At 33.1% G+C, this 27641-nt stretch overlaps 1 protein-coding gene across 6 annotated transcripts in view; it reads right to left on the reverse strand.

Annotated features, from left to right (window-relative positions):
- The window catches only part of Vps13a (vacuolar protein sorting 13 homolog A), a 255843-nt gene that overhangs the window by 151245 nt on the left and 76957 nt on the right, over window positions 1–27641 (reverse strand). For all 6 annotated transcript variants that reach the window (XM_071600547.1, XM_071600551.1, XM_071600552.1 and 3 more), the window contains 4 exons: window positions 8794–8878; window positions 5640–5794; window positions 5065–5221; window positions 382–461 (listed from right to left, as the gene is read on the reverse strand). In XM_071600547.1, coding sequence (XP_071456648.1) covers window positions 382–461; window positions 5065–5221; window positions 5640–5794; window positions 8794–8878 — 477 coding nt within the window. The remainder of the gene's footprint in view (window positions 1–381; window positions 462–5064; window positions 5222–5639; window positions 5795–8793; window positions 8879–27641) is intronic.

A 27641-nucleotide genomic window follows, 5' to 3' on the forward strand; every position in this document is an offset into this window, starting at 1 on the left:
CATACAATTAATAATAGTCCTAACATGCATTTATATAATTTTCCCGGGGTATGTATGTATACAGTAACTATATATAGATTACAGATTTTAGGTTAAGTATATACATTTATGGAAAAAGGCAAGTGCTTCACAAGAACAAAGCAATTTCCTTACTAGAACAAAAGAAATTTGTTAAGTATGGGCTTCTCCAGCACATAGCACACACAGCAAGTATTCAATACATGTTGCATATTATCATTCTTATTATCAAGATAGGAGTTACTGAGATTACACTAGGACTAAATATTAAACAAACAAAATATTACTAAACTTTGAAAACTTGATTATAAAATTTCAGCAGCATACTTAATCTATCAAGCAGCTAAAAATGGAACCAGTTACCTTCACATATTCCAATGTTAACAGATCTTCCATTGTGTTATCCAGTGTTGTGACCAAATAAACAGGTTTCTTGTTTTCATCTAAAAATAAAATTTTTTTTATTTTATCTATTGGTAGGAAAATTAATTCAAAATAAAGGCAGGGAATATTAATAATAACATAATTGAAAAAGGCTTTTCTATACCAGTTCTAGTCCTTGGAATGCACTTACTCAGTTCCCTTCATTTTTTATATTCTACAAGTGTAATTTTTCCATATAATTTCATTCCCTTCCTTTGTGCCTCAATACTAAAGTGTCAACCTTCCTAACCCTAGACAGTAGGTAAGGTAAGAAAAATTAGCAATCTATTAAATGAAAGGACATGAAGAGACTTATAGCCCCAGGTCACAAAAATCCCTAGAGAAAAGTCACCAGTCCTAGAAAACCAAGTTGTTGAGAAGACAGATCAGGAATGTGATGAAAAAGTTTTTATATACAGTTTAGATTAAATTAACTCTATTACCACATAATCTGTTTTAATTATATTATTGCTTCTGCTCAAAATCTGTCATTGTAGGAAAACTACCGTAGGAGAGATTTTTGTATAATACCTTTTAAAATCATCATCATCATCAAATTACTTATGTCTATTAGAAGTCAATATGTAGAGACTGGGAGAAAAAAAACTATACTATTCTTAAGAGAAAAACACCACAAAATCCTCCAAACTTAAAAGGTTATTAGCATATAAACCAGCTTTCTAATGCAGGTGCTAACCACACTTTTACCTCCAAGAAGATCCACACTTTGTTTACACACTTATTAATTCACTGAACAAATATTTATTGATCATCTACCTTTCATGAGAAACTGTGCTATTTGATCTCTCAAGAAAACAAGGGCAAATGAGTACAGTGAAAACTGTATGCCCTGTGTTTTATTTTCAAGGGTTTTCTTATCCTTTGCTCTTGAGAAAACAAAAATAAGCTAAAGTGTAAATTAACAACTGTTCTAATACTTCTGGAGCATTACAAAACACTATTGAGCTGGTATACTTTTCTTTCCAATTATCAAAGCAAACTGCTTCTTGGTTAAAAAAAAAAAAAAAAAAACAAGCATAATAAAATTTTGTATCTGCTACATACGTGATCTTCTTAGCAAGCGATAAGGGCTGTACTACTTAATCTGATTAAAAAATGGGCCACAGATCTTGACAACTCACCAGATAAGGTATACATACAGCAAATAAGTAAATGAAAAATGGTTTCACACCATATGTCACAGAGATATGCAAATTATTACTATGTACCTATTAGAATGACCCAAATCCAGAATTCCAATACCACCAAATGTTGGCACTCTTATTTATCACCAGTAGAAATGCATAATGGTACAACCACTTTGGAAAACAGTATGGCAGTTCCTTACTGAACTACATTACACTCTCACCATGTGATTCTATAATTGCAGATTCTGGCATTTACCGAAAGAAAACAAAAACATCTACACAAACACCCAGCAGCTTTATTCGTAACTGGAAGAATCTGGAAACAACTAAGAAATCTTTCAGTAGGTGAATGGATTAAATATACCATAACATACCTAGACAATGAAACATTATTCCAGCTTTTAAAAAAAGGCTATCAAGCCATGAATAGATATAAAAACAATTTAAATACATATTACTGAATGAAAGAATTCAATCAGAAAAAAGATACATACTATATGATTCCAATTATATGACATGCTTGAAATTTGGAGATAATAAAAAAATCAGTGACTGACACTTGTTATAGGGGAGGGAATGATGAATAAGATGAAGCACAGAAGATTTTTAGCATTGTAAAACTAACGTTTAGACAAATATAATGGTGGATACTTGCTATTATAGTTTTGTCTAAATGCATACATGTATAACATAATGAGTGAACTCTGATGTAAATTATGAACTTTTAATGTAAACTATGGATTAAAAAAAACATAAAAAAGTTGATAACAAGAATCAACAAATGGGACTTACTTAAACTGAAAAGTTTTCTCTCAGCAAGAGAAACAATAAAAGAGGTAAATAGGGAGCCTACATCATGGGAACAAATTTTTACTCCTCACACTTCAGATAGAGCCCTAATATCCAGAGTATACAAAGAACTCAAAAAATTAAACAATAAGAAAACAAATAACCCAATCAAAAAATGGGCCAAAGACCTGAACAGACACTTCTCAGAGGAGGACATACAATCAATCAACAAGTACATGAAAAAATGCTCACCATCTCTAGCAGTCAGAGAAATGCAAATCAAAACCACCCTAAGATACCATCTCACTCCAGTAAGATTGGCAGCCATTATGAAGTCAAACAACAACAAGTGCTGGCGAGGATGTGGGGAAAAGGGTACTCTTGTACATTGCTGGTGGGACTGCAAACTGGTGCAGCCAATCTGGAAAGCAGTATGGAGATTCCTGGGAAAGCTGGGAATGGAACCACCATTTGACCCAGCTATTGCCCTTCTTGGACTATTCCCTGAAGACCTTAAAAGAGTGTACTACAGGGATACTGCTACATCAATGTTCATAGCAGCACAATTCACAATTGCTAGACTGTGGAACCAACCCAGATGCCCTTCAATAGATGAATGGATAAAAAAAATGTGGCATTTATACACCATGGAGTACTACGCAGCACTAAAAAATGACAAAATCATAGAATTTGCAGGGAAATGGATGGCACTAGAGCAGATCATGCTTAGTGAAGCTAGCCAATCCCTAAAAAACAAATACCAAATGTCTTCTTTGATATAATGAGAGCAACTAAGAACAGAGCAGGGAGGAAGAGCAGGAAGAAAAGATTAACATTAAACAGATACATGAGGTGGGATGGAAAGGGAGAGAAAGGGAAATTGCATGGTAATGGAGGGAGACCCTCATTGTTATACAAAATTACATATAAGAGGTTGTGAGGGGAATGGGAAAATAAACAAGGAGAGAAATGAATTACAGTGGATGGGGTAGTGAGAGAAGATGGGAGGGGAGGGAGGGGGGATAGTAGAGGATAGGAAAGGTAGAAGAATACAACAGTTACTAATAGGGCATTATGTAAAAATGTGGATGTGTAACCGATGTGATTCTGCAATCTGTATTTGGGGTAAAATTGGGAGTTCATAACCAACTTGAATCTATTGTATGAAATATGATATGTCAATAGCTTTATAATGTTTTGAACAACCAATAAAAAAATAAATTAAAAAAAAACATAAAAGAAGAAATATAAATAGTATCTACCTAAATCCCTAACAAAGAAAACAGGACTATTTTCTTAGATATAACAGATCCATTATGATTCTGGAAAACTTAAAAGTTTTGTGATAGACAGAATACCATTCCCATCAAAAACAAGAAAAACAAGACAAGACTCCTACACTGTGATCTTAAGGGATTATATGACAAAATGAACTTGGAAGATGTGATTATAGTTAAATGGAGATTATGTTTGATTATCTGCCTGAGTTAAGAGTGGAAGCAAAAAGTAGAAGAGGATGTTAGAAATAGCCCTGTAAGAATCTGATACCCTTTGCTGGGTCTGAGATGTAGGAGGATATAATGCAAGACAGAATAGAAACCTGTAGGCATTAACAACAGCTAACAGGTAACAAGAAAACAAACTTAAATCATGTGCAAATGAATTTAGTCACCAACATAATAAACAGAGAAATGGATCCTCCTCTAGAGCCTCCAAAAAGGAACTCTCACTGACCCCTTAATTTATTTTCTCAGGTCTCTTTTTTTTTTCCTTAGTGCTTTATAGTTATACATGATACTGGGGTTCATTCTGACATATTCATAAATCATATAACAGTTTTCTCTGTACAGTAGGACTTACATCAGACTTCTGTCCTATAGAACTTTAATAAATTTGTGTTGTTTTGAGACACCAAGTTCATAGTAAATTGTTACAGCAGTAATAGGAAATTAATTTAGTGTTCCTATATTAAATGTAGATTTAAGATTTAATCACATTTGATCTTCCTTAATGAAAAAAAAAATTATCTTCATTTTGTCTCTGGTCTACCCCTTCCTCAGACTACCAAGTGTAAGATGAAAAGCCAAAGACTAATTCTGCTAAGGTTTGGATGTGGTTTGTCTCCCAAGGATTAGTGTGCTGGCGGCTTGGTCCTCAGGGATGTTGTGTTAAGGTGGTCAAACCTTAAAAAGGTAGAGTTTAGTGTGAAATGATTAGGTCATTGGGGACACTGTCCAGAGGAAGCATTAATATAGTTCTTGTGGGATCCCAGTTAATATCCATTATAGTGAACAGTTACAACAGAGTGAGACAGACCCTTGAATCAGCTTCTGGCTTCCTGTCTCACCAGGTGATCTCCACTACATATGCTCCTGCTGTCATACCACCCACCAAGAGATAATCACCAGAGGCCAAATAAATGCAGCCACTGAAGCTCAGCCTTTCAACTTCCAAATTTATGAGGTAATTAAACTTCTTTTCTATACTCAGTCTCAGGTATTTTGTTATATCAATGGAAAATAGACTAGTACAAACACAATATAATAGTAATAGTACAAACACAATATTTCTCTGAGAATATTTGAGCAAATATACTGATTCGAACTCTAAAATAATTAAAAGTTCTCCAGCAAGTAGTTAAGTAATAAAATTAATTTATTTACTTTTAAGAAATAGAGATTCTTACCTAAGTATTCTGGGCATTTTAAGCAGAACTCTTTCAAAAAGGCACTTGCTTTCAAATCAAATGTTCTAAGTTCAACTTCTGTGCCTAATCCTAAAACATCAATTTCTACCACAGGTAGTTCACAATCACCCACAAGGTGATAAAATTGAATCAAAACCTTAAGAAGAATGGAAAATTAAATTACTACTATTAAAACAAAAATCACATTTATTTGCATAGTGGCTATATATGGATATATGAAATGTATTTGCACATACACATGATATAAATAATGTACTATGTATTTAAAATTTAGAAGCAATTTTATAATCACCATTCCACATATAATCACCACTCCACTTTTTATAATAATTTTTAAGAAATATGTATTGAAAACCCACAATATATCATATCCAAACACCTAATTCTTGATTAAAGAAGCTATTCTTCAAACAAAAGAAAGGGGAGGATGAAAGGGAACCACCATACAGAAAATTTACATCATTTAATTGGGATGCAGTACCTATTAGCAATGAGGTTGTAAATGGTAGACATGACAATTTAAATAACTGTTATTAATTTACCATATCACATACCTCTGCTACTTCAAATCGCATTTTAATCTCAGTCAAATTTACTGAACAATCTTGCTTTTGTAATTTTTTGTGTTGAGTACTTTTAACTCTAACTGGAACTTGAGGAAACTCTCCCAAGGGACTACATGGTGCATCAAAAAATTCTTCTTCTGAGTCTAAATTTCAAGAATATTGTTTCAGTCAATAATAAAAAATGATCAATTTAATAATAACATTGAAATAAATTTTCTGAAATGTAAACACTGAAACACTATGGATCTATTTATTTTAAAATTTAATAGAAATCTAAGAATTAAAGTAAATGGAAAAGAATATAAAATTACTTTTGAACAAATAACATTCTTGATTACAAAAAAGTATAGAAAAACTATAAAATGTAATCTTTAAAGATCACCTTATGAAATCATGAGTCTATTTCAAAGTTTCATAAGAATATTTTACAGTAAATGACAACACTCAAGACTTTACACATCATGAATACTCAAAGTAACATGCTAAAATGCTCATTTACCTGAACAGTCTAACAGGACTTATATATAAACTCTGCAATATTAGCAGCAGAAGACAGGCCCTGAAATTTGAATGAAGCAATCTCCCACCCCATTTGTAGTTTTGTTTTATGTGATTCCAGTTACCCACAGTCACCCACAGCTCAAAAATATTAAATGAAAAATTCCAAGAATTCCAAAATTTTAAACTGCATGCTATCCTAAGTAGCATTAGAAAATCTTGCACTATTCCACTCGGGATATGAATTATTCCTTTGTCAGTATGTTATAGGGGCAAAGAAAGAAGTTTCCCTTCTCTCTCAAAAAGTCTGCAAGTTTGCTGGCATGAACTAATAATGGGAAAAAATATACATATATTATTAACATGCACAGGGGAGAATCACAGGATTGTGATAATTGAAACAACCCAAAGAGGTCAGTGAAATACGACAAATGGAGGGGTAGTAAATGATTTTAGGTAAATGAATAGACTGAGTGCTCAGATAATGTAAATGATTCTCTTTGGGAATTGAATGGTCCTAAGAGACAGACAATGGCTTATAACAAATTCATTCTAGGTATGGCTATATTATTTAATTTTCCTTCCTACAGACATTAGTTTAACTAAAGATCATTGTTATCCATATTTGGCAGTTCTAATCTTTGTGTGGTATCATGAAAAAACCTTTTCCAGAATCTACTGCTCTCCAAAGACCTTTAATTTAAAATAGTCAGCATACTTTGGGGGCACAATTCCCTGGACTCCTTCAGTATTCATACTGCATACAATACCCATCCATTAGTCATTTAGCAACCATTATGATTATCAGATGGACTCTTGTAGAACTGTATTGTATGTGTATAAGCAACCCTTATTTTATTCAATATTGGCCCCAAAGCCCAAGAGTAGTGATGGTAGCAATTCAAACATGCCAGAGAGAAGCCATAAAATGATTCCCTTTAAGTGAAAAGATAAAATACGTAATTTTTAAGGAAAGAAAAAACCATATGCTGATGTTGCCAAGATCCACTCCAGGAATGATGACTCTGTGAAACTATGCCAAAAAAAATAAATAAATTCACGCTAGTTTCGCAGTCATACTGTTAGAGTTATACTCATCATGCAGTATCAAGTACTTAACTAAGGTGAAAAGCACACTGAACTTAATCACAGATTATATACACACACACACACATAGTATTAATAAAATTTGGTACTATCTGTGATTTCAGACATCCAATAGGAGTATTAGAATGTATCTTCCATGGATAATGGGAGATTACTATTCACTGTTAAACTACTACATATTATACAACTATTTAACTAACTCACTCTCTCTCTCTCTCTCTGTCTCCCCCCCTCCTTCCATCCCTCCCTCCCTCCATATATTTAGATATCCCCCTGGCCAAGAAGAAACATTTAAAAAGATCAAAAACATGAAAAACATTCAACCACTGATAAAACTATAAAGAGATCTAAAGGAACCTAAAATAATCTGAAACATATCCCTAACAACCTAAAATTGAGGTTAAGAAAGAGTACATGACCTCACTCAATTTCCTCTGCGGTCACCAAACAAAAAAATGCATTCCTTAGAAAATGGGACAAAGATGGCACTTTTAAAACATTTAACAATTAGCCTTTTTTAATCTTAAAAATAGATAACAGTTTTTTTTCCAGTGTGGTCATAAAAAAAAAAGACAGTATATTTTAGAATATTTATAATATTTTCATGTTAATTTGGATATTAAAACTTGACTTTTTTTCTTCACTTAAAAAACTATATAAAGTTTTTCCTATAGCAAGTTCTCAAAATAACTACCACATTACAAATTAGACATCTACAGAGTATTGTGGAGTTTTTTTAATCCCAAATTCAACAAACATTATTCACTTACTAGTGATTCTTGGCATTACAAATTCAACTTATACCAGAAAAAAAAAAAAAAAAAAAAAAAGGAAGAGAAAAAGAAAAATCCTATTACAAAAGCAACTTTAAGGAATATCCAAATTGTATTATTTTAGTGAAAATGTCTTCATAATATAAAAATATCTGTAACTGCCTGTTTTTTTTTTAATATGACTATTCCATTTCTTTTTGACAAAGGGGTCATATTGAGTTCATTACTTTGAGAAACAACATATGCAGAAGCAGCTCTGAAGACACAGCATAAGTTTCCCTTTTATAAGGAATATTAAAATTTATAAAGGAATTATACCTTTGTAAGGATGTCTCCTTCTCTATACCAGAAAAATAACTCTTAATCATGAGAAATTCTTATCAAAGGGGAAGATGCTGTCTTTATTCAACATAATGAATCTTATCCTTATATACCATATCTCTCCTAGTTACCTTTCTGAAAGTTCCCTCCCCAAGCATAGCAGCCCCAAACTCCTTTGTTTAACACAAATTGGTATATAAGCCCAAGTTTTAATTGCCCTTTGAGTTACTAATCTCTAATGTCTCCAATGTAAAAATGAGATGTAAATGTTAATAAATTTGTTAGTTTTCTCTTATAATTTTTTTTTATAGAAAACCTAGGTTAAAAGCAAAAAATATTTCCCCTCCTCTAAATACTCATATGAGGAAAATAAGCTTCAAATAAAAATTGTTTTAATAATATATGTATAATAACAAAAAATTCCTTAAGCAATCTCATTTTACCATCCTCAGTAATACGTGGAAGTTCCAAGACAGGAATTATTTTCTGTGAAATATGTGACGGTCCTGAACCAGTATATGCTTGAACCTGAAGGGAGGAAACAAAACAATTCACTGTCAAGTAGCACAATAACTTTTTATTCAAAATTATCAACTTGGACAAGACACTCAATTTGAAAGATCTGAGAAGAAATAAAGCCTAAATTAGAAAGGTACATTATACAATGTAGATTTTAAAGTAGTTTTATAATTTTAATGTTACTTATTATTATTCTCATTTAATATAATATTTAGTGTAACTCTTTCTAAACTATAGAAAAAGGGATTATTACATATATTTTCCTGAAACTTCCTTCTTTTACAAAATAATCTAAATTTTAATTGTACCAACAGTTCACCAATTTTCACTGCTAAATTGTATTTCACTGATGAATAAACGAACATTTACTTATTTGTCCACCACTCTTGCTGAAAAATCTTTACATATTTTTGCTTTTATTAACAGAATCACCATAAGCTTCCTTGAAGACTTTCGGAAGACTTTTGCAAAGAGAATTTTATGGTTACCTTATGAAGTCCTATCAAACTATTCTCATGAGTTTTTAAACAGATTACATTAACACCAGCAGTAGATGAGAGATTCGCATGGTTCCTTATCCTCATAAATACTTATGGTTTTCAAAGATCTTAAACTTTACCAATTTCACTGGAAATTTCACCCTATATTTTAATTAGAAGTTCATAAATGTGTAATAGGTAGGTATCATATCACAGTTTCATGGGCTATTTGTGTTTGCCCTTTTGCTGAAAGTCTTTTCATTTGGGGAAGAAGAAATAGTACAATTATTTAAAAAGTATAACCTACTACTTTGGAGTCCATAAACCAAAGTAATACATGGAAGTTCAAAAAGTTCACTAAAATTTCCTAAAGTAAACACATCCGTGGCCCACCACTCATATCCATGTACAGAACATTACAAGTAACTCAGAAGCTCCCTCATGCTCCTGGTAATCATTAGGCATCCTATGAAAGAATAACTATTTATACTACATTAATTTCGACTTTTCAATGTTTTCATAACCACTTATACTAGATTAATTTCAACTTTCAATGTTTTTATACCCACATTCAGGAAAGGGACGGACTTATTTTCTTCCTATTTTACCATATACATGTTAGATTTTGGAATTTAAATCATTTTCTAAAATACCCTAGAATGTGTTTGAAGGAAGCCGCTTCCTAGTCACTGACCCTCATTGTTGAATGTATAAATGCAACAATGAAGTATTCCATTGTATATGCCATTACTTTTTATCCACTCACTTCTTGATAGATAGTTGGGATTTTCTATGCTTTTTAATACTGTAAATAACCTTTCTATGAGCATTCTAGGTCAAGTGTCTGTCTGTCTCTCTCTCTCTCTCTCTCTCTCTCTCTCTCTCTCTGTTTTTTAGTTGTTGTTGAACAAAATACCTTTATTTTATTTATTTATTTATTTTTATATGATGCTGAGGATCAAACCCAGCACCTTGCACATGCCAGGCGAGCGCTCTACTGCTGAGCCACTACCCCAGCCCTAGTTCAATTCTTTTAGTGGGCATATTTTCACTTCTTAGGTCAAAACCTAGGAAGAATTTCCAAGTTATGCAGTAAGTATGTATTTATTTAACAAACCCACCAAACTATTTTCCGGGGATTATACCATTTTCTAGTTACAGCAGCAATGTAAGAGAGTTTTAAATCCTTATCATATCAATACCTTGACATAGTGCTGTCATTCAAATCAATGTTTAGTGGTATTTTAGTAGGAGTTCATTTTTAGTCAAGTTGAACATCTTTTCACATTGTGTGTTTACCTGTTAATTATTGCTTGTATCCTTATATATTTTGGAAAGAAATCCCTGGTAAGATATATGTGTTGAAGACATTTTTTACAAAGTGAATAGACAGGTAATGCGCTTTGGTTTCTCTTTTATAACAGTGTCTTTCAAAGAAAGAGAAATTTAATCTTCATGAAATCCAAGTTATCATTCTTTTATACTATATTTGTGTTTTTTTTAATAGCCAAAGAGATCTTTACCTTCTGCAAGGACTCCAAAGATTTTCTCTTATGTTTTCTGTATCAGAAACTATTCCTTTGTCATTTAAATTTAGATCTAAATTCCAATCTCAAATTAGATTCTATATACAGTATGAGATAAGGGTAGAATTTCACTGGTTTTCCATATGAAAATCTAGTTGTTCAGCCCCATTTATTATGAAAAGCTAATCCCTGCTCCCTTAATTTAAATTGACACCTTTACAATAAATCAAATAAATCAGATATAGATATATTTCACAATGTTATTCAGCTTTACTCATCAGCTTTTAAATTCTTCAGCCAATATCACATTTTGTTGCATAAAGTAATTACATGATAAGCCTTAAAATTGATGGGATTCAGAACATGCTACCCTGAGATATGGTACTTTATATCTGAAAAAACAGTGGAAGCAGCAAGATCTCACTGACAGTCTAATATTCTTTTTTTCCTAAAGCAGGCCACAAAAGAATGCTTTGACCTTCTAAACTGTGTCAGAAACACAGATGAATCCACTAATTGGGTTACAACTCTCATAACTCAATCATTTTACCTCTAAACTTTCTTGCATTGTCTCACACATGAGCTTTTGGGGGACAACTCTTATCTAAATCATTATAGAAGACTGAAAACTTCACAAAATAAAACAACAATGAAGATTGCCACAAAGGTTTGCCACATTAATTGCTTCTCCCTTTCATGAAAGACAACTGTTGTATGATATGCTGTTTGACAGCTTTTTACCCATAAGGGAACTTTTTCAAAATTGGAATCAATCCTCTAAAACCTCATCAATGCCTTGTCAGCTAAGTTCATATAACACACTGAATTGTTGCTATCATTTTCAACCACATTAACTGCATTTTCACCAGAAGTGAATTCAAGACAAGAATTCACTTTCCTTGCTCATCTGTTAAAGTCTTATCATTGGACTGCAGTAATTCAGTTACAACTTCGGGCTCTACTTCTAATTCTATTTATTTTGCCATTTTATGACATCTGCAGTTATTACATTCATTGAAGTCTTGAATCCTTTCAAGTCATCCATGAGAGTTAAAAATGATTTCTCCCATACTCCTGGAAATGTTGATATTTTGACTTCTTCTATGAGTCAAAAATATACTTAATGGCACTTACAAAGGTGAATCCTTTCAGGAAGGTTTCACTTTACTTTGTCCTGATCCATCAGAGGAACAGCTATCTATAGAAGTTTCAGCCTTACAAAATGTATTTCTTATTGGAGCCAAGTGGGCACTGTATTAATTAGCAGGCATAAAAACATAAATTTTGTTTTATCTTTCTGTCAGAGATTGTGGGTGACCATGTATATTCTCAATGAGCAGTAACATTTTGAATATAATCTTTTTTTTTAAGTAGTAGTTGTCAAATGTCTGCTCAAATATTGTTTGGGGAAAATCCAGTGTAAAAGAACTGACCATAAAGTTCTATAAGACTGAAGAAGTAGGCAGACAGAATCAAGATCAGACAGAATGCAATTTATTGGGGACTTACTGAAAAAAGTCAAGAGTGCAGCAAGGTTGGTGCATCTCTCCAACTTTAGTCAAAGGGAGTAAGTTTATATACTGAATGGTCAGGATGAGAGTGGCTTTCCTCTAAGTCAGAATGTAAACAATTTATCTCAAGCTAACATCAACTGTCAGACAAAGACTCACGGGCAATCAAAGCAGTTTTGACTTGTTGCAGTCAGGTTAGACTGAATCCCTACCACTGTGTTGTAAACAACAATTCTGCAGTGGACTTTACTGTAACATTTACAGAGCTCAGGAAAAATAGATTCAGCATTTTCTTAAAAGCCTAGGGTTATAGGAATGGTAAATATGCACTAGCTTCCACTTTCACAAACTACATTATCCCTAAATAGAGAATAGGCCCATCCTTTGAAACCTAGAAGGCAGGCCCTAATTTCTTCTCTATAGCTATGGAAGTCCTACATAATGTCTTCTAATATAAAGCCATTTTGTATATAACAAACAGCTTGTTTTGTAATATAGACACCTTCATCAATTAAAAGCATGATCTTCTGGATAACTTGCTATAGCATCTATATTAGCACTTGCTGACTCACCTTGTACTTTTGTTATGGAGATAGTTTCTCTCCTTACACTTCATCAATCAACCTCTGCAAGCTTCAAACTTTTCTACTGTAGCTTTTTCACCTCTCAGCCTTAACAGAACAGTCATGGCCTTGCTCTGGATTAGTCTTTGATTTAAAGGAACACTGTGGATAGTTTGAGATTCTATCCTGACAACTCTGACAACTAAAACTTTTCCGTATCAGCAATAAGCTGTTTTGCTTTTCTTAACATTTGTCATGTTCAGTATAGTAGCACTTATAATTTCCTTCAAAAGTGTGTACATTCAGGGTAGAGCTGTGGCTCAGTGGAAGAGAGACTGTCTTGCAGAGTGAGGCACTGGGTTAGATCCTCAGTACCATATAAAAACAAACAAATATATAAATACATTGTGTATAAAAAAGTATATACACAAAGGTAATGAGAAAGAATAAAAATGATTCATTACAAAGATATTTACAACTTAAAAAAAATGTGTACATTTGTTGATAAATGGAAAGAACTGGCAAACATCAGGCTAAGAGAAATAAGCCAGACTCAAACTGAAGGGTCCAGTGTTCTCTCCTGCTTCACAAGCTAGAGTGGAAAAAAGGAATAAAAATGGAAGAGTTTGTGAAAATAGAAGAGATCGGTAGAGAAGCAGGGGACCTGGGAGAAAAAGGGTGGAGGAGAGGAAGAAATGAAAAATGAAGCTTACAAAACACGCTATGTGCATGATGAATATAATATAATGCATTTAAATTTTTATATACTTATAATGCATCCATAAAAACATACATACATAAATAAATAAAGGAAGCCTAATAGAGTAGAGGAAAGGGACCAGGAGGACGGAGGGAAAGAGGAAGTACTGGGAATTGAAATGGAGAAAACTATATTATATGCATTTATGAATATGTCAAAATGCACTAAATCAAACACACACACACACCTGGGGCTTTCAATTTATATTTGAACTGGAATGACAGATTCTTGGGCAGTGATCTGACATTATCCACAGGCAGAATATATATAAGAACAGAAATAAATTTGAAGATGGATGTCTAGTATCCACTGATGCCATACTGCTTCCTTGGGGGCGGTGGGGGGACAAAGGGAAATTCCCTACATCTGACATCAGAAATGTGTTGTTAAATGAAAGTATGAAAGGAACTGAGTTCATCTTATTCTATATCATCAGACTACTAGATAGTACTCAACCTTAAAAAGAAATAAAGATCTCCAGTAGAGGTAAATGCATAGGCAAACATATAAAGAATTATTGTACTCTTACTTAGCAATTGCACTTTTAATTTCCCAGATTTGTGGGAAATAAGAATAAAAAATAATTATGACCCTATGCTCTTGCACATCCAAAACATAAAGATATAATTTGTGACAACACATTAATAATTAGGGAATAGGTATCAGGATGTAGTGTTTTTGTATGATATTGAGGTTGTTGGTATCAATATAAAATATAATATTATAAACTCTGGAAGTGAAATACAATTCACCTAGAAACCATAAAGAAAGTATCTAAAAGTATACACACAAAGGTAATGAGAAAGGAATCAAAATGATTCATTACAAAGAGCAGATAAACACAAAAGAGGTAGAAACAAAGAACATGAGAAACAAAAAACTAACAAAACCTACAGAAAACAAATAGCAAGCTGGGTGTGGTGGTACACACCTGTAATCCCAGCGACTTGGAAGACTTGAGACAGGAGAATAGCAAGTTCAAAGCCAGCCTCAGCAACTCAGGAGGCCCTCAGCAACTCAGTGAGACCCTGTCTCTAAATAAAATACAAAACTAGGGCTGAGGATGTGGCTTAGTGGTTAAGCACCCCTGGGTTCAATCTCTGGCACCAAAAAAAAAAAAAAAAAGCTTTGAAGTCCTGTCAGCAATGACTTTAAATGTCAATGGACAAAACTATTAAATCAAAAGCATGGAGTGACAGAATGGATTAAACATATGATCTAACTATAAGCTGTGTGAGACAGAGTTTATTTTTTCATATTTTTAATTGGTGCATTATAGTTGTACATGATGATGGGTTTTATTATTACATATTGTATACGCACAAAATATCACAATATAATTTGGCCAATATCATTCCCATTTCCACTTTCCTCTACCTCCTCCCTTCCTATGGTTCCCTTCCCCTAGTTCCCTTCCTCTGGTTCCTTTCCTCTACTTTACTGCTCTTTCAATTTTCATAAGACCCCACCATGACCTTTCTTTTCCATTTCCCTCTCTACCTTTCACATGGGACTCTTCAATTTCTAAGTTTGATTTATTTCACTTAACATAATGTTCTGAAGTTCCATCCATTTTCCTGCAAATTATTTGTTTTTATTCTTCTTTATGGGTGAATAAAAAAGTCCATTGTGTATGCATACCACATGTTCTTTATTCATTCATCTGTTGATGAACACATGGGCTGGTTCCACAATTTGTTTATTGTGAACTGTACTGCTATAAGTATGCATGTATCCCTATAGTATGATAACTTTAATTCTTTAAGATAAATACTGAGGAATGGTATAGTTGGATCTTACTGTGGTTCCATTCTAGTCTTGTGAGGAACCCCCATACTGATTTGCATAGTGGATAATACTTGTATACAAACCCACCAACAATGTAAGTGTTCCTTTTTCTCCATAGCCTCTTCAGCATTTATAATTTTTTTTTAAATTTTATTCTAATTCTTTACATATGACAGCAGAATGCATTACAGTTCATATTACACATACAGAGTACAATTTTTCATCTCTCTGGTTGTGTACAAAGTATATTCACACCATTCGTGTTTTCATACATGTACTTAGGATAATGATAACTATCTCATTCCACCGTCATTCCAACCCTCATGCCCCCTCTCCTCCCCTCCACCCTTCTGCCCTATCTAGAGTTCATCTAATATTCCCTTGCTCCTCTCCACAACGCCACTAGGAATCAGCCTCCTTATATCAGAGAAAACATTCAGCATTTGGTTTTTTTGGGATTAGCTAACTTCACTTAGCATGATATTCTGCAGCTCTATCCATTTACCTGCAAATGCCATGATTTTATTCTCTTTTACTGCTGAGTAATATTCCACTGTGCATATATGCCACATTTTCTTTATCTGTTCATCTACTGAAGGGCATCTAAGTTGGTTCCACAGTTTAGCTATTGTGCTGCTATAAACATTGGTGTGGCTATGTCCCTGTAGCATTCTGTTTTTAAGTCCTTTGGGTATAGACCGAGGAGTGGGATAGCTGGGTCAAATGGTGGTTCCATTCCCAGTCTTCCAAGGAATCTCTATACTGCTTTTCATATTGGCTGCACCATTTTGCAGTCCCACCAGCAATGTATGAGTGTGCCTTATTGTTGTTTGTGTTCTTAATAGCTGCCAATTTGACTAGAGTGAGATGATATCTTAAGAGTAGTTTTGATTTGCATTTCTCTAATTACTAGAGATATTGATCATTTTTAACATGTCTGTTCAGTTTCTTGGCCCATTTAGCATTTATTACTGATTGCATTCTTGATGGCTGCCACTCTGACTGAAGCAAGATGAAATCTCAGGGTAATTTTGTTTTTGCATTTTCCTAATTGCTAATTAATAAATATTTTTCCATATATTTACTGGCTCTTGTATTTCTTCTTCTTCTTCTTAATATGTTTTGGTCATAGAGGGATACAATGCGTTTATTTATTTATTTTTATGTGGTGCTAAGGATCGAACCCAGTACCTCACCCATGCTAGGTGAGTGCACTACCACTGGGCCACAACCCCATCCCCTTATATTTCTTCTTTTGAGAAGTGTACATTTAGTTCATTTGCCTACTTATTAGTTGGGTTATCTTGGTTTTTGATGGTAATTTTTTTAGCTCTTTCTGTATTCTAGATATTAATTCTCTGACAGAAGAGGAGCTAGCAAATACTTTTCTTCCATTGTATTGGCTCTTTCTTCACATTCCTTCTTTTTCTTTTTTCTTTGTGGTGCTGGGGATTGAACCCAGGGCCTTGTGTTCTCTTCACATTCTTAATTGTTTCCTTTGCTGCTCAGAAGCTTTTTTATTTTATGCTATTCCATTTATTAACTCTTGGCATTACTTTCTGAGATCCTACTGAGAAAGTCACTGCCTGTGCCTATCATATGTTAAAGTGTTGACCCATGTTTTCTTCTAGGAATTGCATGGCTCTGGTCTCATTCCTAGGTATTTGATTCCTTTAGAGTTGATTTTTGTGCAGGGTGAGATAGTGCTCTAGTCTCAGTTTTCTAAATATAGATAACCAGCTACCTTTTCTCCAATGTATGTTTTCACATCCTTTATCAAAGAAGCAGATGACTCTGAATGAATGTGTCTCTTTTATTCTCTGTCACTGGCCTGTTTTGGGGAAACACAAATGGTGTGAATATACTATCTGTTTTATCCAACAACCATGCAGTTTTTTGGTTACATTTATTCTTAGATATTTTATATTTTTTGGAGTTTTTGTGAATTGGACTATTTTCCTAATTTCTTTCTCAGCAGACTCAATATTGGTACACAGGAAAGCTACTGATTTTTCTTTTCCTTTTTTTTTTCATTGTCATTGATTTTAATGAAAACAATGCTCTTAATATCTTTGCCTACAAATAATGAACTTTAAAAATAACATATTTTTGCAAATGTTTTCTTTCCATAGTATCATTTTGGAACTGCTGCAGTTATTACACTGCTATAAAAATGGTATGAAAAATTGTAATAATTATGAATTGAACTATTTATAGCAAACAAGTCAGCCTTTGCCTTCCAATATTTAAATGGACTATGATTCTTTTAAGAAGGACTTTAACTGTAAATGAGCACTGCTCAACTCATCACCACTGTTCCAGACATATACTATCTTTTCTTTTTCTTTTTGGAACCAGAGATTGAACCCAGGGACACATAAGCACTGAGCCACATCCCCAGGCTCCCCCCACCCCAAACTTTTTTCATTTTAGATGTTTACTTGTAAATGTACACAATACCTTTATTTTGTTCATTTACCTTTTTATGTGATGCTGAGGATTGAACCCAGGACCTCACATGAACTAGGCAAGCACTCTACCACTGAGCTACAACTCCAATCCCCCAGCTCTTTTTATATTTTATTCAGAGACAGGGTCTCACTGAGGTACTTAGGGCCTCGCTACATTGCTTAGGCTGGCTTTTGGCTCACAATCCTCTTGCCTCCACCTCCAGAGCCTCTGGGATTACAGGTGTGCACCACATGCATGTGAAGCTATTGATTTTTCTAAATTGATTTAATAATATCGCTGAATTTTTGAGCTCTAGCAGTCTTTCAATGGATCTTCTAAATATAGGATCATATCATCTGCAAACTGTGGTAATTTGGCTTCTTTCCCATTTTTATCCCTTTTATTGCCCTCTCCTGCCTAATCTCTTTGGTAGAATTTCTAGTACTATATTAAGTAGGAGTGGTAAGACGAGGTATCCTTGCTTATTACAGATTTAAAGAAAATGCTTTCAGTTTTTCACTATTCATTAAGATGTTGCTTTGGGTTTTTCGTATATAGCCTTTTTGATGTTGAGATAGGTTCCTTCCATCCCTAGTAAAAGTGTTTTTATCAAGTGCTGAATTTTGTTGAAGGCTTTCTCTTCATCTAGTGAGAGATCTAAGTGAATTCTGTCCTTAATTCTATTTATGTGGTGAATTACATTTATTAATTTGCATATGTTAAAAATCCTTACATCCTTAGGATAAAAGCAAGTTGATCATGATGTACAATCTTCTTAATATGTTGTTGAACATGATTTACTAATACTTTGCTAAGGATTTTTGCATCTAAGTTCACCAGGGATATTAGTTTATTGTTAGCCTTCTTGGTGTTTATCTGGTTTTGGTATGAGTCATACTGGCTTCATAGAATAAATTTGGAATTGTTACATTCAAATTAATTTCATGGAATAAAGTGAGGAACATTGGCCTTAGTTCTTCTTTAAAGATCTGATAGAATTCATCTGAAAATCCATCCGGTCCTTGGCTTTTCTCTGTTGGAAAGAATTTATTTCTGCTTCTATCTCATTGCTAGTTACTGATCTGTTTAGGTTTTTCATGCACTCTTAATTTGATCTTGGCAAGTCTTAAGTTTCTAAAAATGTATCATCCATTTCTTCTAAGTTTTCCAATTTACTAATGTGTAAGTTTTCAAAAATACTCCTTAATGATCCTCTGGATTTATGTGATGTCTGTGGAGAGTTCTCCTTTTGTATCTCTGATTTAATTAATTTATGTCATCTCTTTCTTTTGGTAGTTAGGCTAAGGGCTTATCAATTTTGTTCATCTTTTCAAAGAAGAAACTATTTCAGTGATCCTTTGTATTGTTTTTATTCTCAATTTCATTAAATTTTGGCTCTGATCTTAATTATTCTTCTTTCCACTGGTTTTGGAATTGAGTTTGTTCTTTTTCACAGACCTGGAAACGCATCATTAAGTTTTCTGCTATGTTATATCACTAACCTCATTTGATTCTAAGAATTTTTAAGTTTCTCCCGATTTCTTCTATCACCCATTCATCATTCAAAAGTGTATTATTATTTATCTCCATGTGTTTATACAGTTCTGTAGGGTATTTTGGTGTTGACTTCTAATTTCATTCCACTATGATCTGATAAGATGCAATTATATCAGATTTTTTTTTGTATTTACTAAGAATTGCTTTGTGGTCAAATTTATGGTCTCTTTTGGAAAAGGTTCCATGAGCTGCTGAGAAGAATGTATACTCAGCTGTTATTGGATGAAATATTCTATAGACATTTGTTAAGTTCACTTGATTTATATTTTTCAGGTCCAAAGAGTCTATACTGAGTTTATATTCAGACAACTTATGTTCAGACAACTTACCTATTGGTAATACAGGTATACCAGTATTGTACTAGTATCTTTCTCAGGCCTTAATTCAAGGAGTGTCTGTTTATGCAATTAGGCATATAAACATTTGGGTCATAAACATTAATATTGCTATACCTTCCCCTTGGATTGTTCCCTTTATCAGTAACATATAACCTTCTTTGTCTCTTCTGATTCATTTTGGATTAAATTCTGCTTTTGAAGATATACGAGTAGTTATTCCTGTTTTCAGGTTCCATTCACATGGTACATCAATTGCATCCATTTGTTCCAGTCTATTCCTGTCTTTGTAAGGTGAGAATTTTACAAACAACATATAGTTGGGTCTTGTTTATTAATCCACCCTGAAAAAAATGCTCAACATCACTAGCAGTTAGAGAAATATCAATTAAAACTACACTGAGATTTCAATTCACTCCAGTCAGAATGGTAATCATCAAGAATATAAGAAACATTAAATGTTGGTATGGATGTGGGGGAAAAGATACACTCATACATTGCTGGTGGAGCTGCAAACTGGTGCAACCATTCTGGAAAGCAGTACGGAGCTTCCTCAGAAAACTTGGAATGGAACCACCACTTGACCCAGTTATTCTATTCCTGGGCATATACCCAAAGGTTTTAAAATCAGCATACTATACTTGTGTTGCCACATCATTTTTTATAGCAACTCAATTCACAATAGTTAAGCTATGGAACCAACCTAGGTGCCCTTCAACAGATGTATGGATAAAGAAAATATATGCACACACACATACGTATGTATGTGTGTGTGTGTGTGTGTGTGTGTCTCACAATGGAATATTTTCAGCCATAAAGAAGAATGAAATTATGTCACATTTGCTGGTAAATGGATGGAACTAGAAACTATAATGCAAAATAAGGCAATTCCCCCAAACCAAAGGCCAAATGTTCTCTCTGATATGGTGATACTGACTCACAATAAGCGAGGGAGAGGAAGGAGCGGGGGGTTCACTGGATTAGACACGAGGGAATGGAAAGAAAGTAGAATGAAATGGACATAACTTTCCTATGTTCATATATGAATCCACAACAAGTGTGTCTCTATATCATGTATAAGCACAATAATAGGAAATCATATTCCATTTATATATAAGTCAAACTACATTGTAATGTCATGTATAACTAAAAAGAACAAATAAAGAAAAAAGTGGAAACATGATTTTCTGAAATTGTTTTCAGCTTGAGTCTTGACAAATAAAAAGTGTTAGTGTGAAAAAAATTAATAAAAGAAAGAAACTGCTAAACTGGGGAAAAAAAGGAATTTAAAGTATTTTGAGATGATAGAAAAATAACTTATGAGAACTTATGGGATGTAGTGAAAACAATGATCAGCAGGAAATTAATTGCTATAAATGTATATATTAATACAGATATACCAGGTATGGTAGTACACGCCAGCAATCCCAGCAGCTCGGGAGGCTGACGCAGGAGGATCACAGGTTCAAAGCCAGTTTCAGCAAGAGTGAGGTGCTAAGCAACTCAGTGAGACTAATACAAAGATCTAATACAAAAATAGGGCTGGAGATGTGGCTCAGGGTTCAAGTGCCATGAATTCAATCCCTGGCACTCGCCCCCTCCAAATAAACACCAGATAAAAGACCTCCCTCATCAGTACCTTTGTCCAAATCCTCAAAGAGCTAGAACATTAAAAAGCTAATAAGGGAAAGGAAACAGTAATAAAGGATAAAAGAAATACTGAACAGAAAAATAATGATCAACAAAATGAAGTTTTGGGTTTTTTAAATAAATCAAGAAAATGCTATGAAAAATGAAAACATGTAAATACTTGAAATAAAATTCATGTCATTGCTACCAGATTTCCCAAAATAAAATAATTGCAAAAAGTATACTATAAAAAACTAAACTCTGGATGAAATGTAGAAATTCCTAATGAAGAATTAAAAGCTTCCTCCTCAAACTCTTCAGTGATCCTAACTTATTCTACAAGGCCTAACAACAAAGCCAGATATAAAATAAATACACTATACCTTATAAATAAAGATATAAAATCTTCACAAAAATACAAGTAATTGAATCCAACTGCCTGTTATAAAGACTATATAACATTACTGAGGAATTTACCCTAGGAAAGCAAATGATTCAATATAACAAAGGAATTATTTTAAAATAACACATTAATAGAAGAAAAAAAAAAACATGATTACCTTAACTGAAAGAAAATAAGAATTTTAGAAATTCATTATACTTTATGGTTAAAAGTACACCCAGAAAAGTAGGAGTAGAAGAGAATTTCCTCAACATGATAAAAGGCATTTGTGAAGACATCACAGGTAACATGATACTCTGATAAAAGACAAAGCTTTGCTCCTAAGTTGAGACAAAAGATAAGGATGCTCCCTTTCCTAATTGCTATTCAATACTGTTCTGGAGTTTTATTTTTTTTAATATTTATTTTTTAGGTGTAGATGGACACAACACTATGCCTTTATTTTTATGTGGTGCTAAGAATTGAACCGGGATCTCGCCCATGCTAGGCGAGCTTCTACCGCTGAGCCACAATCCCAGCTCTGTTCTGGAGTTTTAGACAAAGCAATTATCCAAAAAAAAAAAGAATAAAGGCAATTCAAACTTACAGGGTAGAAGTAAAACTACTACTATTTGCAGAGGCTATGATTCTACACATCAAAAACCCCACAGAATTACACACTAACTACTAGAAAGAAAGATCTCAACCAAGTTGAAAGTTTTTTTCCAAAGGGTATGAGATTCACGTACAAAATCAGTTGTGTTGAGATACATCACAACTCAAAATGGAAATTAAAAAAAATGATTCCATTTACAACAGCAAAAGAGTAAAATATCTAGGAACATAACCAAGGAAGTGAAAAACTTGTAAATAAAAACAAAACAATATATTGCTCAAAGAAAGCAAAGATTTGAGTAAAATGGCGAGGCATTCTGCATTCATGGATTGGAAGTCTTAATATTTTAACATAGCAGCATTATTCACAGTGATTTTCAGATTCAATACAACCTTTTTCATAATTGTAATGTCATTTTATCACAGAAATTAAAAAAAAAGTCCTCAAAATCATAAAATTGCAAGAGACCTAAATAACGAAAAAAAAAAAAAAACTTTTATAAAGAACAAAACTGAATGACTTACAAATACCAATATTAAACTTATTACAGGTCTGAGGACATAGTTTGGTGGTACAGTACGTGCTTAGGATATATCTCAGTGGTAAAGCATGTAGAAAGTTCAAGATTCAATGTCCACCACCATGTCAAAAGAAAAAAAAAAAAACTTAAAGCTACAGTAATCAAAATGATGAGGTGCTGACATTAAAGATACCAAACTGAACAATGAAACAGAACTTATTGTCCAAAAATAAATCTTTATCCCTCCCTATGCTAGGGATTAAATCTAGGATCACAGCACATATGCTAGGCAACCATGAAACTAATACCCTCAAACCCAAAAATAAATATATAAAAGCATGGTACATTGATCTTTATCAACGATGCCAAGTCTATTCAAAGAAGAAGAGTTTCTTCAAATAATGGCCCCAAGACAACTGGATTTCCTCACGAAATGCATGAAGTTGGAATCCTACTTCCCACCACATACAAATATTAACTCAGAATGGATCAACAACGTAAAAGTTAAATGCATAAAATTCTTTGAAGACAGATCTTCATAATTTTGGATTTGACAGTGCATTCTCATCGATGACACCATATGCACAAACAACAAAAGAAAAATTTTTCTTTTGTTCAGCAAATAGGAAAACTTATAAAATGGTGAAAATGTTAGCAAGTCACATAACTGACAAGAGTCCATTATTCATCTACAAAGAAGCCAACAACAAAAACATCCCAATTCAAAAATAAAAGATTGAATAAATACTTCCCCTAAATATAAAAGAAATTAGTAGCTAAGAAACAAAAAGAATCTCAACATTATTAGTAATTAGTAGAATGCAATTCAGAGCCCCAATTAATTAAGTAATTAAAAAAAAAAAAAACAGAAAACAATTGTTGGTGAGGATGTTAAGAAAACTGGAACCCCAGAATATTGCTGGAATACCTGAGAATATGTGAAAGTGTAAAGCTGTTGGAATAACTGAAGGAATACAAAAATGTACAGCTGCTATAAGAAAGCAACTTTGTGACTTCTCCAAAATTTTGACACAGATTATCATACTAAAACAGACTGATACTGGAGGGCTCCTTTAAACTTAAGGAAAACTTCTTCATGCTGAGAGTAAAGGGTGAAGGGCTGCCCACCTCAGCCTGAGAGTTGCCAAGGAAGCTAAGAATGAAGACTGCCCCCTGCCCCAGCCCCTCTAAGCTCAGGTCAATTAAATATGCATATGTGTATTTCCAGCCTTTTGTCCCATTTTGCTGTCTCTTTTCTTTTACAAGCTTTCCTCACCCCAGAGCCTCTCAAAGATGAAATTTTTGAAACAAAGTTTCTTCTACATTCTTGCAAATGTGGCTTTGAATACAACATATTTTCCTACAAATTTAACTTGGAAAAATTTGTGGAGCACCATGCAGGTAGCCTCGCCTTGTTGTAAAAGAACACAAGTAAAAATATGACCCAGCCAGTTTTTAAGAATATGAGAAACAAGTAGTGTTGGCAAAGATGTGGGGGAAAAGGCACACTCTTACATTGCCAGTGAGACTGCAAACTGGTGCAACCAATCTGAAAAGCAGTATGGATATTCCTCAGAAAACATGAAATGGAACTATCATTTGACCCAGATATCCCACTCACTCCTCGGTTTATACCCAAAGGACTTAAAAACAGAATAATACAAGTGACACAGCCACATCAATATTTATAGCAGCACAATTCATAATAGCTAAATTGTGGAACCAACCTAGATATCCTTCAATAAATGAATGGATAAAGAAACTGTGGTATATATACACAATGGAATATCACTCAGCATTAAAAGATAATAAAATCAAGGCATTTGCAAGTAAATGGATGGAGCTGGAGAATATTAAGCTAAGTGAAATAAGCCAATCCCAAAAAACCAAAGGCTGAATGTTTTCTTGATAAGTAGATGCTGATCCATAATGGGGGTGGAGGGTGGGGGAGCATGGGAGGAATGGAGGAACCTTGGATTGGGAAAAGGGGAGGGAGGGTAAGAAGAGGCACGGGGGTAGAAAAGATGGATATCATTATCCTAGGTAATGTATGATAATACAAATGGTGTGACTCTACTTTGTCTACAACCAGAGAAATGAAAAATTGTGCTCCATTTGTATATTCTGAATCGAAATGCATTCTGCTGTCATGTATAATTAATTAGAACAAGTAGATAAATTAATTTTTAAAAATATCACCCAGCAATTTCAGTCATATATATATATATATATATATATATATATATATATAATATATATATATATATGTCATTTTATGTATTATATATATGTGTATGTGTATATATATATACACACACACACCCTCAAAATAGGGAATCAAAAGTTCACAGCAGCACTATATACAATTGTCAAAAAGTATAAGTTAACCCAAATATCCATTAATGGATGATGAATTGGTAAACAACCGAACTCTACCTTTATTCAACCATTTAAAGCAATAAAGGATTGATAAACACTATAAGATAAGATAAATTTCAGAGAGATTATGCTAAGTGAAAAAAGTCAAACATAAAGTCCACATATGGTATGAGCTCACTGATTTGTGGGGGAGTGAATAGGGAATAACTGGATCTTCTTTTGGGATGATGAGACTGTTTTGGAACATATTGTGCAATATATGAGTATATGAAATGTCACTAAATTTAACACTTTAAAATTGTAAATTTAATGTTATGTTGAAATATAACATCGCTCTTCAGCAAACATAAACTTTTGAAGTTTTATCTGTCTTAGAGTGTTTATCAATACCTCATTCCTTTATATGGTTGAATAATGTTAACTTCAAATACTGCAAGAAAGAAAATTCATGCACAGATGACTTGGTGTTAATTTCTTTTCAACTGCAAAAAGTCAAGTAATAAAAGGAATTTTACTTCCTTTCCTTTTTTAAAGCAAAGGAAAGAAAACTTGAATAATAACTAAAAAGAAGAAATCAATCTAGGAATATCACTAGGACATGAGAGGCATATCAAGTTAGAAAATCAATCCCAAACTTATATGTACCCCACAAAATGACTTCAAAATACACTAAGTAAAACCTACAGAAATGAATAATAGACAAATCTACAATTACAAATTCAATATTCTTCTGCAGTAAATGATGATTTCTAATCAATACACAGGCCTAAATACTATCCATTTAAATTGTACTATCATTACAAAAATCTTCAACCAGCAACAACAGTAATACACTTTCTTCTCAAGTACAAATGAAATATTCTCCAAGATACATCACATTAGAGTGGAGAGGTCAGGAATCTACAGCCAAAAAAACAAATCCATGCAGTTATCTGTTTTGTAAGTAAGCCCAAAATCTAAGAATGGGTTTTTATCATAAAAGATCAGAAATCAATGAAATTTAAAATAATAAAACAAAGAACCAAAGCTGGGCCTTTAAAAAGATTAAACAAAACTAACAAACCACTTATTGAATTGATAGAAAACAAAAAGAAACTATAAATTCCAAGATAATGAAAAATGAGCTAACACTTCAGATAGAAAAATCATTAAAAAGAGAAAAAACAATGTTAGGAACAATATTATGTTCATATATTCAACAACTTGGATGAAATGGACAAGTATCTTCCTGGATAAAAATCTTCTCAAGTTCATACCAGAAAAAAACTGATGTCATAAACAGTTCTGTATTAAGTAAATAGACAGTTTTTAAAATGTTGCAAGAAAGAAAGTTCATGCACAGATAGATGCCTTCACTGGCAAATTCTACACAAACTCTCCCCTAAAAAAAACAGGAGGAAGAAACATTTCCTATCCCTTTTTATGAGAATAGCATTACTCTGACATTATATGAGGTGTTACAAATAAAAAGTATAAATCAATATTCCTTGTGAACATAATTATAAAAATCCTCTACTACAGGTTGAACATTCCTAATCTGAAATCTAAAATGCTTCAAAATCTAAAATTTTTTTACTGAAGATATGATACCACTACTGGAAAATTCCACAGCTGACCTCATATGATGTGACACAGTCAAATCAAAGGCACACTAAAAATATGGTACTAAATTACCTTTAACCTGTGTGTGTAAAACAAAAATGTTCAGACTTGGGTGCTGTCACAAAGATATCTTATTATGTCCATGAAGATATTCCAAAATAAATTAAAAAATCTGAAATTCAAAATATTCATGGTCCCAAGCATATGGGATAAGAGATTAATACATACAGTTGAAAATCCCTATTCTGAAAATCCTAAATCTGAAAATGGTCTGAAATCCAAAACTCTTTACAGTCTGACAAGATGCTCAAAGTTTCAGATTTTGGAGCATTGTGAATTTGGAATGTCTAGATTAGGTATGCTCAATTGGAAAGTCTATATGAGAATATTCCAAAATCCAAAAAGCTTCAAAATTTGAAATATCTCAGATAAAGGTCACTCAACCTGTATTTGCAAACAAAGTGCCAAATACATAGAATGGATACTACAAATATGAAAAGACCAGATTCATATTGAGAATGCAAATCTAGTTTAATAATCAACATAATTTGTTATATTAACAGACCAAGGAAGCAAACTATATGATCATCTCAACAGATAAAGAAAAGTCATTGCAATATCTATCCAAATAAATGTTCAACCAACTAGGAAGAATAATTTCTCAATCTAGTAAA

This window comes from Marmota flaviventris, chromosome 13 (genome assembly GCF_047511675.1).
Source record: "Marmota flaviventris isolate mMarFla1 chromosome 13, mMarFla1.hap1, whole genome shotgun sequence".
Classification (NCBI taxonomy): Eukaryota; Metazoa; Chordata; class Mammalia; order Rodentia; family Sciuridae; genus Marmota; species Marmota flaviventris.